This window comes from Gymnoscopelus microlampas (genome assembly GCF_963454915.1).
Source record: "Gymnoscopelus microlampas genome assembly, chromosome: 17".
In the NCBI taxonomy this organism is placed as follows: Eukaryota; Metazoa; Chordata; class Actinopteri; order Myctophiformes; family Myctophidae; genus Gymnoscopelus; species Gymnoscopelus microlampas.
In genome coordinates, this window is record NC_139954.1 from 27,635,032 (window position 1) to 27,650,669 (window position 15,638).

General features: G+C 40.4%; 2 protein-coding genes across 2 annotated transcripts in view; both read right to left on the reverse strand.

Annotated features, from left to right (window-relative positions):
- Positions 1–611: 611 nt before the first annotated feature.
- On the reverse strand, positions 612–11,302 carry LOC311064152 (interleukin-10 receptor subunit beta-like). Its single transcript, XM_084083935.1, has 7 exons — positions 11,162–11,302; positions 9,995–10,115; positions 7,309–7,478; positions 6,179–6,333; positions 4,836–4,986; positions 4,339–4,484; positions 612–2,121 (listed from the first exon to the last, which is right to left on the reverse strand). Exons 1-7 carry the CDS (start codon positions 11,223–11,225, stop codon positions 1,930–1,932), a joined length of 999 nt encoding a protein of 332 aa, XP_083940061.1. The 5' UTR covers positions 11,226–11,302; the 3' UTR covers positions 612–1,929.
- Positions 11,303–13,312: 2,010 nt separating this feature from the next.
- The window catches only part of LOC311064391 (interferon alpha/beta receptor 2-like), a gene marked incomplete at its 3' end in the record, with an annotated part of 6,011 nt that continues 3,685 nt past the window's right edge, over positions 13,313–15,638 (reverse strand). The window contains exons 5-7 of the mRNA XM_084084221.1: positions 15,054–15,216; positions 14,064–14,176; positions 13,313–13,540 (exon numbers count right to left, since the gene is read on the reverse strand). Of these exons, the coding sequence (XP_083940347.1) occupies positions 13,313–13,540; positions 14,064–14,176; positions 15,054–15,216 (504 nt within the window). The remainder of the gene's footprint in view (positions 13,541–14,063; positions 14,177–15,053; positions 15,217–15,638) is intronic.

The following is a 15,638-nucleotide window of genomic DNA, read 5'->3' on the forward strand; positions in this document are numbered from 1 at the left end:
ACACAAATGCTCCCTGGCACAAAACATTTTCATGAAAATATTTGAGAACCACTGGTTTAAATAATAATTAAAACATTTGGAAGTAACACTTTAGAAACAAGCCAAAAAAAAACGCAACCCGCTCAACTACCAATATTTACAAGCAGCTTTACAGAAAAATAAGCCCAAGGTCGCTTATAATAACCCGACATGGCAACACTGCTGGAGAGGCTACGTCCCATAGCCCCAATACCAGGTGTCTCCTTGACAACCAACTAGCCAATCATGTACGATTGTCCCTTCGGCCTATGGGGTGTGTACCCCAGAGTTGATGCGCAGCCGCAGTTCAGAGTTTTTTTTTCTCCTTGCACTATGCTTGCCCAGTATTAAAGTAGAATATGCCAGTGTAATAAAATAATTAATAATAATAAAAAACAACTCATGAAAATTTGTTGAACAAACATCTGAACTCTAATAAGTCTCGTGAAAACTTGAACAGATTATTACTATATTATTTCTTAGCACATTCTCATCAAAATATTACTAACGAATATCAAATAACAGGCTATACAAATACAAATACCAAATTATAGAGATATACTTTTATTTCCAAACTATTTTCATATGCAGCTTTGCAAATGTACAATTCGTAATAAATACAATTTGTAATCAATATTTTAAATTAAACGATAATAAAAGGGGGGGGGGGAGAAAAAAAGAAGAAAATAATGCACATTAAATACAAGATGTTTCTTTCATGTAATTGAAGATGTTTCTTCCATGCTTTTGTTCAGCAGAAGACTTTCATAGTTGTATTGTTGGAATGGTGACTGTGTGAAGATGCCTATGAGTCTTCTTTTCAGTGTCATATCACCATTATGGAGAGCTGTCGTCTTCCCCAAATCCTCTCAAGTTCACACAATACCAACGCGTCGTTGAGTGTAGAAGAATGATACATATTGTTTGATGATCTGTCCAAAGCACTTTACAGTAAAATTAATCAAGGATATTATAGTGTTCAATTTCAGTTTATTTTGTATTAGTATGTAAAGTGGGTTTGCTAGTTTAGCTTAATTTGCATTGTTTTTGAAAAGGCTTAGTTTTAATACTATGTAATAAAAACTCAAAACATCACAACATAAACAAAAATATTCAGAGTTTAAAGGGATATTTCACTTTCAAACATGTTTGAAAGTGAAATATCCCTTTAATCGGACACAACTACAGAACTGGAACTGGAACATATTCGGGGTGGACGAACAGTTTTCTGGGAATTATGAATATGTTAAGTGCTATGTTTAACTACAAACACAGCATTATCTTCTATAACTCTGATATAAGTACTTCATATTAAAAACTGCTTGCAAACCCCCCCCCCCCCCCAAAAAAAAAAACAGCATAACTGTGGAATGTCACGGAACGTAAAACTGAAGCACAGTGAACAGCATATCTCAGATATCACCCAAAGCATGTACTTTAAACAGGACTTCAAAACACATAGTCCTGGGGCGTCTTGGTTTCTCCATCAGATCATGTTCCTACACTCCAGGTTGTGTACTGCAAGTCATGTGACCCCCTCCCTTCCTGTCTCCCTCTCTCCCCGCTGTGCCGTACAATGAAGCAAACATGACAAAGTCTTCACAAAAAAACGATTGAAGTTCCCGTTTCCAGTTCCTTGTAAGAAATGCTCCCAGCAAAACCAGTTTTATAACAAACTGAAAGTCTGGTAACCGCCTTCCATTCCGACATCTCGCACTCCGACTAGTGGCTTCCGCGTGCGGTTAGGGTTAGGGTTAGGGTTAAGTATAGGGTTTGTTAACGTCGGAAAGGCGACATGTCGGAAAGGCGACATGTAACCGAAAGTCTTCCTCCTCGCCACCACATTTCAATCTCTCCTCTCTCCGCATAATTGTTTTTGATGTTATCTTCCTCCATCTGCGTCGTTGTTTGCTATACTGATTGGTCTATGTAATGTTCGCCTCCTGTCGCAATGTCTGGTTGTTTACTGCAGTGCTCCCCTCCCTCCTCCAGAGGGAGCACTTCCCCTTCGCTTGTCACATTTGACAGGATGTGCACCTGGTGGAAAACCTCCTCAGGGGGCGGAGACTTGTGCAGGGCCAAATGGGGGGGCTTCAGCAGGTACTGAGAGAAGAGATAGGTTTGGTAAGGTCAGAAGGTCCAGAAATATTATTGTGTTTGGTGGCAAATTAATATTCAACTTATAAGTATGAATGAAAAAACACTGTCTGTTTTAGGGAATACAAATAAATAAAAATCTATTCGTATTGAACCGTTCAGTAGGAGGCTTTCAGTGGTCTTTTTTTAATCAACGTCTCTGCATTCAACCAGACCCATTGAAAGAGAGCCCTCTCAATGGATCTGTGCTCAACAAGGCAGTCCAACTCCAAACGATGGAACCAACAGGTTTCCAGTGAGATGCGCTGAGAGGTGTGCTATACAAATGTCATGACCAGAAACAGAAGACCAGCAGGTCTGGTGTTCCCTGTGAATTACTAGGGTGATGGCAAGAGACTGGTAGATAAAACAACAATGGCATGTCCCATCTGCTACACAAGAGTACATAATCTCAGTGGGAATACATCACCCCAGTGTGTCAATAGGTGATACTTAACGAAAACACGGAGCTACACAAACGTGTTACACACTTTGCCCACAGCATTTAGGCAACCATTGCATTCCCACCTGATTCAGATCCACGGTAATTGGTACATTTATTGCCCCAGATATAACACTCTATTCTGTAATTTTTTTTTTTTTTTTAAATCATTTTTATCCCACGATTTTGTAACCCACATTTTTTCACCCAGTGCCAATTGCCTATGTAATCCTGGGCACTACCTACCCTCTGCCAGCCTAGGAAGAGCCCAAGCTGAAGCTCATGCCTCCTTCAATGCATGAGGAGCAAGCAGGCCGCTTCTTATCACCCGACAGGGGGGAGTTTCCCTGGTTGGACATAGCGCGTGGAAGGAACACGTTATTCCAACCAGTTCCCTTCTCCTCCATCAGGCGCCCCGGCTGACCAGGGGGAGGCAGTATAGTGACCAGGATTACTACATGTTTTTGTGAGGGTATTAACTACCCTAGGAGACACGGGGAGAACATGCAAACTCCACACAGAGTAGGCCCTTTCGGGAACTTTTCTTATTGAGCCCTGTTACTCTATTCCTTCATGAGCCCATTAAAAGCAGAATTGTTTATTTTGTTTGTACTTGTTTATAACTAGTACTACTACATTACATTTTTTAATAAAGAGCTGTTTTCGTTTTAAATTCTGCTAAGAAGACACACCCGAAGATGAGTCAGGTATAGCTCCATCATTGTTTAAAATAAAGAAATATTATTAGCTATGTTTATGATGGTAGCAGATTTAATGACTAACACATTTTTTAAATCAAAGACATTTCTCTGGTATTTCTACTTTTTTGCTGTATCGAAAATGTACCGAACCACAACACGGTTCAATTGTATTGAATTGAGCCGTGAATTGTGTCAAATCTTTCCCCCCCGATTAGAGACTCTAAACAGTGGTAAACAAGAAGCACACAGCTCAGACAGGAAAGGGACAGATTTAAAATACTATTTTTAAATTCTGAGCGGTTTGTGTTTCAGTATATTAAAGTGAGTAGAGAGGAAAGAGAGATTGAGTCTGTTTGGTTTCTGTGTGGTTTGAACTAACTGGTTGAGTCACCGGGGTTCATTAATGTTGTGGCATAACATGAGGCATACTATACATGCTCTAATACAGTGATATTCAACCTGTGGGCTGGGGCTGATCATAACTTAACATAACATTCTCTGAAAATGCACGCAGCCCACCCATCGGACTACTTAGCCTATATCGGTTGCTGTGTCAAGTGGTCAGATGGGTGGGCCGCATACGCTTGATCCAGAAAAGGTCCGGGCCTTGATCCAGAAGAGGTTGAGAACCACTACTCTAATATATCTGCCTTTTAACCCATTAAAATTGGGAGAGCATTTGTTTGTTCGTGCCGCGCTGGAAGCTTGTACATCTGCTATTTTTGAACATTTTTGAAAGATCTTGAAAGTGTGAGAACTACTGATTTAGAAGGCATTTGTAGAATCTGCCTCAGGTCTTAATTGGTTAAGCTTAGAGAAATCAAAACATGTGTTCCATTGAAGGAGTAGGGGTAAAACTGAATATAGTCAATGTAAACAGGTATGCAGCACGTACACACACACACACACACACACACACACACACACACACACACACACACACACACACACACACACACACACACACACACACACACACACACACACAAACATAGACGCACGCACGCACGCACGCACACACACACACACGTGTGCACACACCTCTTTGAAGTGTTGGGGTAGTGAGTCTTTAGGACACAGGAAGTTGGATATCATTTTCCTGTACACCACCGCCAGCACCACCAGAGCCACCACCATTGCCATGATAACAAGCGTCACCACCGCTGCCACCCAGGGAGCCTCTTCTTCTGCAGATGGATGACAGATGGACCAGGAAGGACGCTTATTACAGCATGATTACAATTATTGGCACTATAACAATTATTCCAATGATTGATTAATCCACCCCAGTGTGACATGCATTAGGCCACCGACCTATTTCGGAAATACCATATTTACAAACTGTTTTCGAATAGACAAAGTACAAAATAATTTCTTAAATGGTTAATGTATGTTCCGTAATAATCTAAATCTGTAAAGTAATTAGTAATAATTTAAATTGAAATACTCAAGTAAAGTAAAAGTATCTCAAAATTGTACACAAGAGCAGTACTTGAGTAAATGTTACTTTCCAGCACTGTAAAGGACCAATAACTCACTGCTGCTGGTGGTGTGACAGGTGATGTTACTGGGCAGACTGGGCCTGGGGTTTCTCACTGTGTGGATCTGGACTTGCACACAGTACCTGGTCCTCGGATGCAACTCATTAAGAAACACAAGGTTCTGCTGGATCCCACTCAAGCTTTTAGCCTGTAGAGGACAGTGTTGTACAGTAAGTCAATGTCCTACAGTGTTTACTGTATACTGTAAATACATATAGTGTATACTGTAGGACAAAAATAGCAGGCGAGGCGTTGTGAGCAAGGGCGTATCGTCATAGAGGCCAACGGGGCCATGGCCCGGTCTATAAAACTCCCCCAGGGGAAAGAAAAACAAAAAAATCAACATAACAACATTAGCACCCCTCACCCTATTCTGTTGTTGCCAACCACAGAAATTCGCCTTTGTTTTCAAATCGGGCTTATTTGCATTCGGCCGAATTGTTAATGTTAAAAAACGGTTTCCCCGTCAAACCGGTTCTCTTGCTAGGCAACAGCGGCTGCTGGTGGGGGGCCAGTGGGGCCACAACCAGCAGCGCCCACCACAACGCCAGACCCGCCAACACCAGCAACCATCTCCGCGCCAGCAGCACCATAAGTGCGCCCCTGCTCCCCGGCCTCTCTGCTATCGACGAGCCAGAAACTCAACCCAAACTAAGCCGCTTCCCAACTATACTTGCATATTGTGTTTTATTCACGTTTCTCTCGCTTGCATTAACGCTGATGGTAATTCTCAATAGACTGTCACTTATCAGCCATCGTTGCGCGAGCCCCCACCCGCCCCCCAGATTCTTAACCCCCCCAAGAATCTGGCCCGGTCCACGTTAGAACCCACCGTACGCTACTGGTTGTGAGCTCGGCTATTGTAGATCGGCCATTTTCTGCAAAGAGGTTTGGTGTAGAGGTAAGAAAGAGCAGACCAAGTACAGAGTGAAAGGTCAAGTTTACTTAGAATTGACGGTTTAATTGGTTAAAAGTCTGAAAATCCACAACACGAATCCAACATACACTGATGACAGTGCTGTCAAACAAGTCTACGAAGCTATCTATGAAATCATTTATTAATCAAATTATTTTATAAAATATATGATGGGGGTCCCTGCTTCATCTCTCTCTCAGCTAAGGGGGCCTTGGCCTGAAAAACGTTGAAGACCCCTGGTCTGACAGCATAGCCTACTGCCTAAAACTCTGAATGGCTGTAGTGTCTAATGTATAGTCTACTGTCTGAATAGATGTTCACTTGTGTCTTATGTATAAACATATTATGTTTATGTCTCATGTCATTTTATCGTGTCTTGAAGGTGTTAGGTGTGCTGAGATGAGTGTATGGACTGTAAACGGACCTTCTCCTGGTGTCCTTCCTTCCAGTAGGTGATGTTATATGTGACATGGCTGTAGGCAAGCTTCAGTTTAGAGATCCTGAACTTTGGGTCCGTTATACTGACTTCCAAATGAGACCCACTGCTCCTTGCAGACACTGTAGGTGGGCCAATGGTAGCTGTGGGGGGGGGGCGCGCAACACACAAGAAAAGAAAAAAACATAACAACATGGAATATGGAGATAAAAGGTTTCTGGCCATCTGAAGTAAGTCGTGAACTCAGACTAGGGGGTAAGGAATTACACATAAAACGAGTCAGGCCCTGAGGCTGGAATTTTTTAAAGACGGGGTGCCGTGATCCCCCCCCCCCCCCAAAAAAACATAATCATCAGGTATTATGGTTATACTAGGAGGAAGATTTTCTTTCAAAAAAGTGTACAGAAATTGTTAAAATTATGTTTTTATGTGGACACGCCTCCAGTTCATTAAGTATACCTGGTCTCACCTTATCACCTCCTCCACCACCTTAGCACCACCCACCTGTCCTAGTCCCTTCTCCTCCTCATGCCCACACCTGTTGTGTTATGATAATGAGGGGGAGGGTATGTTTTTACTATGTCACTAAAGCGCTGTTTCTCTATTGGCACGTTTGACCCTCAAGGTTTCAGCCTCCAGGTAGAAACTCAAAATAGTCATAGAAGACATAAAACACCATAAAACACCACCAGGGGGCTTAATGAAGTTCTATCAACCTCATAGACACATGAAAAACTGAAAAAGTGCAAAACCATGGCACCACCTCTTTAAATATCTTGAAACTTTGTGCAAATCTTTCAATATATATATATATATATATATATATATATATATATATATATATATATATATATATATATATATATATATATATATGTAAAATATGTTGTTCCAGGGACCCCCAGAAGCAAAGATTTGAGTTACAAATGTTCGCTTCTAAAGTGAAACTAAATCTAAAGTGACAGAGATGTGTTCCCGGATTGAATGGGTTAAGTAACTAAAATGAATGGGTTAAAGAAACTAACCAGGATAACAGGTAGACATCAAACCTAACATCGGTCTAAAAGAAACATAATAATATAGATTACAATCCATAACAAACACAGCCATGCACTCACTGTCTTTATCCAAGGTGATGGGGGTGCTCTCCACCCAGACGGAATGATCTGAGCCCAGCTCTGCTCTCACCCTGCAGGTGTATGTGCCATACAAGCTGCTGAGGTCGGTGAAATCACAGCTGAGTCCCGTTCCGTTCACACAGCCAACTCTGTAGTCATTCACTGGCGTTCTGATAAACACAATAAAAAGTTGTGTGAATGCAATGGGTAGTACTGTTTTGACTTTGGGAGCTTGAAATCACAGTCCCCGCTGCAGTATGGAAGCTCATTTCCGCTACTGAATAAATAAAAGTAATATTTAAGATGACATTAGAAATGTTTAATTCAACTGAATGTCACCAACGCGCTATTCGTGTTGGTGATTGTCGCTATTGTTGTAAAGACCCGATGAAGACCTGTGTGGCGTCTAAAAATGTCATCCGCCACTTATATAAAAGTTAGCGTCTCCCATAGAAGTGTTGCCAGATTTTGTGAGAGAAATAAGCAAACAGGTACATACTTGCAGCTACATACTCTCGCAACTGCCATCTAGTGGATGAATAGGTGAAATCATGTGAAAACCCGTCTACGTGCACTTTTAACGTGCCTTTACTTGACACTCACACATCACCCCCGGAAGCTTCCCAGTACAACCACAGTCTTCTACAGTTAGTCACTGGGAGCTGCCCAGTACAACCACAGTGTTCTGCTAGTCACTCTATAAGATTATGAAAGACTGTGGAAGACTGAAGAACAGCAGTTCCCAGACTTTTCTGGATCAGGGCCCACTTGAAAATCTTGAGGGCATTTGCGGCCCACCCATCTGACCACTTAACATATGGCAGCCAGTCAGTGGGTTCTCAGAGCAAATCAGATTTTGATAAACATATAGTGTTCATTAATCGTGTTCCGGCTTCGATCAACAGAACTAACGTAATGTAGTTCTTATATTTATCAGTATCATAGTGATAGTAAATGTTTCAAGATTTTAAAGAAAACATTTATACAATATATATAATATATTACTTATTAAAATATTATTCATTAATATTATATGATCATTAGAATCTTAGCGTTAGGCCAATGATTTGGGTGCCTACAGGCAACACCCTCGTAGGCCCGCAGGTTGGGATTCACTGCTGTAGAAGACTGTAGAAGACTGTAGAAGACAAGGCGTCAAATCGTGGCACATTGTGAGCTCGTAGATCTGCTATATTCGGCGAGCAATACCGTCAATAAGTTAACAACAATAAGTTAACAACAGAATCTCGCCTTGATGTCGTTACTTTGTAACAGCAACCAATGCACAAGGGCCAAGAATGTCTCAATCTGATCACTTGCAAATAAATAACAGTGTGGACAGTCAGTCCTGAAGATCAGATTTGAGAAACAAATGGGACATTTGCTGTCTGAACAAAGCCTGAGACTGTTCCATCAGGGCCATCTCTTGCTGTGTCCCTCTCTGTTCTTACAGTATATCAATTTTGGTTAGGAAATGCCCCTCCCGACAGTTGGGGTTCCCGGTTCGATGCTGGTTGAAAACAATAATCTGGCCTCTTAAAAGCAATCTTAACTTTCCAAATCTGCTTACAGACGATCGGGGCTATCCTGATAATTATCAAAAATGTTTGATATTTATCTGGATAATTATGTACTGTCCGAGTACCTCTCAAAGAAATTCCATAAATAAAAATAAAATAAAGTAAACTTTTAAGAATGAAAATAGCAGATCCACAAGCTCACAAAACGCCGTTCGGCTATTTTCACTGGTTTGAGACATCAAATTTCTCTTTTGGGTCTCGAGCTAAAACGTTTGGGAACCAGTGACCACTGCAAAATCATATCCTTGATTGGTTATAACTTGTGTTATTACTTTTCAAATAAACTAAACTAAACTAAACTAAGTTCCTATTTATCTGTATCACAATGAAATCTCATTGGGCCCCAGCCCACAGGTTGATAGTGGCTGCTCTAGTGACAGTGGAGCTGAGGTGTGTTTACTGACTGGAAACAAAGCGGTCATTCACGGAACGGTGAAGTCAGTGGGCGTGTCCTTTCCCAGAAAAAGGAAGTTTCTCACATTTCACTGTAAAAGTGTACAGTTACAGTCTGGTGACTGTTTATAAGTGAGCCACAGTCTGCTTCTGTTTTCGTTTAACACAAAATGGTCCACGTAACTTGGGTATTTTATCTTGTTATTTCACCTATACATGCTAGTAAATCGTTTCTCATCTTTCAGTGTTTTCAACATTTTCTCAAATCTTTGAATATATATATATGTTTTTAAGCGAACATTATTAACTCCGATCTGTGCTTCTGGGGGTCCCTGGAACAACATATTTTGAGATGGGGGTCCGCAGCCAAATACATATCATTTTGGGGGTCCTTGACATGGAAAAGTTGGAGCACCACTGATATAGCAACATACTGTTACGATTTAGAAGACATTTTTAGATATGTATTTGGCCGTGGACCCCCATCTCAAAATGTTTTGTTCCAGGGACCCCCAGAAGCAAAGATTTGAGTTACAAATGTTTGCTTTAAAAAGATATATATTCAAAGATTTGCACAAATTTTCAAGATTTTTCAAAAAATAGCTAAAGAAATATAAAATGACACAGATGCGTTTCCCGGATTCTTTACACTCGAAACTAACACCATAGATAGAGTACAGTCCATTCTCAGTGAGTGAATTGTCTGTACTCACTTGTACTCTGCTGTGTAGACCACCCCACCGTCACCGGTGGTGTTGAGTGATGCATCCCACCTCAACACCAGGTCCATGTTGTACGAGCTGATGTTGACATTTCTGGGTGGCAGTAGAACTCCTGAAGTAATTCCAGAGACAAGATCATAGGACATAATATAACATGAAGTTATATTATGTGTTAGTGTTTTTTAAAGTCATCAGCATTTTAGAAATGACTTGCTTGTGCTGTTGATAATTGTATAATTACCATAAAAAAGTACCTATCATGTGTATAGGGGTTAGGGAAGCTATTAAGGCTGGTTGATATATGACCAAATCCCTCGATTCAATATTGGGGCAATGAATACTGAGGCTTTCACAAAATAATGCCCAGCAATGATCATTCATTTAATTAAAGTCAAAACCTTCGGGCATCACTTTATGCTAATGCAGCCTTTACAAACAGATAGATTTATGTCATGCCAGGATATTCTCTCCTACAGTGTCTTACTCTCAGCTTTCTGTATTTATAAATAAATAAATAAAGCAGGTCACCTGAAAATAGTATTTTTGGACAGGTATAAACTTGTGTCCATTGTAATTTATTCTATATATAATATTAATATTGACAGCAAATCATTGCAATCAAACGTACTGTATGTCAAACTCAAGAGTTAAGAGTATTAGAATAATGACAAAGATGTAGAGTATAGTAGCCTACTACATTACACACCTGTCATCAGTGATGTAAACTAAGTAACTAAGTACATTTACTAAGTGCTGTACTTAAGTACAAGTTTGAGGTATTTATTTTTATTTTACTGGTATATTTCAGTACTTTTACTTCTACTCCACTACATCTCAACAAAAAAAACTTTAGATCTGCTATTTTCAAATGATTTGCATACATTTGAAAACTTGTGAAACGGTACATTCTTCTGCATAATGAGTACTTTCTACTTTTGGAAGGTACATTTTGATACCATCTACATTACAGAAGTAAAACATAATATATATATTTTTTTTTCACCACTGCCTGTCATAGTCCTGATATGATACATGACTGTCATATGACAGTGATCCATGGCTACACCTGTCAGAGTCTCTCTCCTCCTCCGTTTGGATAAATCATTAACAAAGCTGAGGAAAGAATAAAACGGTCACAGATATATAGATTATTATTACCTTTTGATCTTCCTAGTGTTGAAAATGCCCAGATAATTATAGTCAAGAGGACGGGTGACATCATTTAAAAACAGATAACGTTATGTCCGCTGTGCTAGCTTCGTGTAGTTTGTGAAACGCATGAGTTCCTTGTAAGTTCAGTCATTGTGTTGAGTGGAAGTACGCTGACTGGAAAACGAAACTAAACCTTTAACGTGACGTCCACCAGCCGTGATTACACCGAAGTTGGCGACCTATCGAATTCCGTGACCACGGAGAGAAGTGTTACACCGAGATTGGTTCCCTGGCTGTAGAGTAGAGACTCCCGAGGTGGAAAGACTGGTGATGATGCGAGGTTACTCCCGTGGACACACAAACACACACACACACACACACACACACACACACACACACACACACACACACACACACACACACACACACACACACACACACACACACACACACACACACACACACACACACACACACACACACACACACACACCATAGACACACACACACACACACACACACACACACACACACACACACACACACACACACACACACACACACACACACACACACACACACACACACACACACACCTACTATACACTTTGCAGACCAGGGTCCCTATGGGTCTATCCTCGGCTCTCTCATTTTCTCCCTCTATACCAAATCTCTTTGCCAAAAATAGCCGATCTACACGCTCACAAAGTGGCATATGATGACGCTTTCAATCTTGTAGATCTGCAATATTCAGCAAATATTTGCCTATTATGACATGCCCAGAATAAGAATGCTAGGGTTCAAGTGGTTAAATAAAATGGCAGAGCTGCTTTAACAAGCAATAGGTAGCTGAATATATTGTAGGTGCTTTAATAGTTTGCTGTAATAAATTGAGGTGCGACAGAATTGTATTAATCCATTGGAAAAGTGTAATAATATTCTTGGTGACTCTGGTTCATCATCTGGGTCAGAGTCAACAGTCAGGGTCTAATAAATGGAAGAGGAAGACCTCCTCCAACCACTCTAGTGACTCTACCATACAAATCGGTTAAAAAGGTATTTTATGCATTAATCTGCAAGCTGCTACCTGCTATTGACCAATACATTCTTAGATATGGCTGTAGTTTTTGCAGTACAGTACTGTAAAAATACTGTAGTATTTATCAGTGTAAGTCATTGAAAAAAAAAGAAAAGGAAAAAGATGCAATTGAATTATACATGCAATGTCAAATTCAATTTTAATAAATGTATAACACTCCAAACCTGCAAATCAAAGTACAGTACATTTGTCTTGATGAAAAAAAGAAAACATTTTATCACTATAATACAGTAACTTATCGATGAATACCATACAAACAAAGTAACAAACAAAGTAAATACACATATGCTATACATATTTCCTCATGTTGATGATGATGGCATCAGTCAGTGGCTAGCTGCTCACATGCATGGATAACAAAGCTCTATTTGACTTTGGCCATGCAGTCTTTTCCTCACATTGTAAGCTACAAACGTGTAGAATTCCTATAGAATGGTACGGTATACTACAAACACATGTACAGTAAAAGTCCTATACACAAGCAGCACAAATGGTGCTACAGTAAATTGCATTAAAGTGGTTCTCTGGCTCATAAACATAGAGGGACCTCTTCTGGTGCTAGCATATGTATCTTAAAAGTGCTATACAGTGGTTCCCAACCTTGGAGCCCCATTTTGACAAAGCTGAGACCCCCCCCCCCACACACACACACACACACACACACACACACACACACACACACACACACACACACACACACACACACACACACACACACACACACACACACACACACACACACACACACACACACACACACACACACACACACACACACACACACACACACACACACACACACCATTTAAGCCCTATACACTTGTAGGCCTACACCAAATAGTGAAAATGGCTGAGCAGCTATTTTTGCTATTTGAAACTTTTTCATTCTTACACCATGTTATTACAGTCAGTAAGCTACGGTTTTGTGCAACATGTTTCACATTTTGGACTACATCCAAACAAACATGGATCACCCTGTGATCTTTGCCAGATGAGAAGAAGATAAGACAAAACACATATAGGGAGGAAGGAGGACAGACAACAACCTCCATCGATTCCTAAAACACTTCTTGTCCTGGGCCCACCGAGGAGCTATCATCCAGGGGAAGGATCACAGCTGAGACCTGGATCAACTGGTCAGACATAACCAGTTGGTCAGACTGTTGGACGAACTGGTCAGACTGTTGGATGTACTGGTCAGACTGTTGGATGTACTGGTCAGACTGATGAATGTACTGGTCAGACTGGGCCGTATGGAGGAGTTGACTGTAGAGGAGAATGGAAGACTAGAAGGGCGGTAAAATGAGAGAGATACATAATATAACATAGCACCTTAATATGAACTTCTTGCACCCAGTGTGCCTATTCTGGGAATGTCATACAGTAACAGGAGAACATACTGAAAAAATTGAACATTTGGCAAGAATACTGCAGAAGATTTGTCTAGAAATCTTCAAACAGAAGATGCCAAACAATTTCAAAAATAGCGAAATAGCAAATCTACAAGCTCACAACGCGTCGCATTGCAGCACGTTTTGAGCTTGTAGGTCTGCTATTTCTACAATGTTTGCATGACTTTCATATGACAAAGTATAACATAGGTTCATTAATTTATGAAAAAAACATAAAAAAGTAACAATATAATGTACTGATTCACGTACTTCCATAATAGCAATAATTTATAGTTTTCTGCTTTGAATTGGAAAGTGTTGACAGTCCATGTTTAATACCAGAGAACATTTTAAACCAAACTGTGGCAATAATAAACAGAAGTTAGTTGACCATCTGAGGTCAAATAAATCCACCAACCAGAGTTTTGGGTAGGCGTTGTCGTGAGATCAGCTGACCACCGTAGATGACCAATCCCATGAGGAGAAGTGCCAATAGACAGAATACACCCAGCAGGCTGAGGATGACATATACTGCAGGACACAGTTAAGTACATTTACAGTTACATTACAGTAGCTGCCATGTAGGCATTCCTCCATGCCAGAGCTTATCCAACCAAGGGCAGGTTTACCTCATGCAACATGCACTCATGCAGGCTGTTGGATATGAGAAAATAGCACCAGCAGTGCCTAACAGATTGGGCTGAGAAGCCGAACATAATAGTATAGCATACCTCCAATATTGAAAATATTGAAAACAAAGTTTTAAGTTAGTAGGTGTAGATATGGATATAATCATACTATATGGCATATTTATCATTATCAGCTAAAATGTATCGACCTTTTATAGACCAGCTGCCAGACATGAGCACATGTGTGAGCACTCTGTGTTTCCTCCCCTGCCTGTCAGCTCTGCTGACCGGGCAGGACTTCTTGCTTTGTGTCGCCTGGCTGGAGCTCACATTGCTTTACAACTCGCTAATTAATAATTACATCTGCTTTTGATATCTCCCCTCTGGTCTTTCATTTTTATGGCCGGTGGGGATATGTTTTATCCCTGCTGCTTCTGGTCAGTCTGAATTAAATACATGCATTTCCTTTTAGAAAATGTGAATGTCTGATATGTTTGATATTTGATAATATCACTATTTAACAATTTAATGTTCAAGAGGGTTAGGGGGTTATTTCTCACTCATACAGGTACAAGCAGCTGTTTGTTTGAGTTCATTTAAAATGTATGTTAACCACATTAACCTTTGTGTCCCGATTTTAGGCACATGTTCAAACATTAAAAACGTTCAAAAATATTATTGTGAGCTTGTAGATATGCTATTTTTAATCAAGAAATTAAGAAAATATAAAAAACAAATTACAAAATAATGGAATCCTGGCTCCCACTGAGCTGATGTACCTGATTGGTTGGTGGGAGGAGGGCTGGTGAAGGCACAGTGCGCTGGAGACGGGATGGAATTAAGGTTAAAGATCGTCGTCGCGGTGACAGTTACACAATACTCCACCTCTGGCTGAAGGTAGCCAATCACAGTGTCTTCTTGGTAAGGTAGGTTGAGAGTGAACTGTAAACAGGGCAGACATACTCTCAGTGGCCAGGGTTCCCATAGTAACTATTAAACACAATGTCAACCAGCCATTTCCCCTATCCCCTATAATTAAGACTCATGGTAACTTTCCCAAGCTTTTCTGTTCCTCGTTCACCTGATGCTTCCTACAGAGCCTCTGATCGATGTCAGTCTGACTTCTTTGACGACATCGGTATCTGCAGTTATGCAGCCGATGTGTCCTGAGTTTTGACAACTTTCAACTTGGCGTCCCTATTTTGGGCATGTTATTATAGGTGAAAATGTTCAACAACAAAAACAAAAGTAAACCTGTAACCTCACAACGCACATCGCATAGTGACATGTTGTGAGATGGAATCTTTTTGTCTTGTTTTTGTGGTTTCTTAATGGATTCCTTTTCAGGACACCACATTACATAT

Excerpts from the sequence above, each read along its gene's own strand:
- LOC311064152 (XM_084083935.1), bottom strand. The coding sequence starts at position 11,225 with ATGATGTCACCCGTCCTCTTGACTATAATTATCTGGGCATTTTCAACA. Across the intron at positions 10,116-11,161 it reads AACACTAGGAAGATCAAAAG|GAGTTCTACTGCCACCCAGA; the intron begins GTAATAATAATC and ends GAATTACTTCAG. Across the intron at positions 4,987-6,178 it reads AGGAAGGACACCAGGAGAAG|GCTAAAAGCTTGAGTGGGAT; the intron begins GTCCGTTTACAG and ends TGTCCTCTACAG.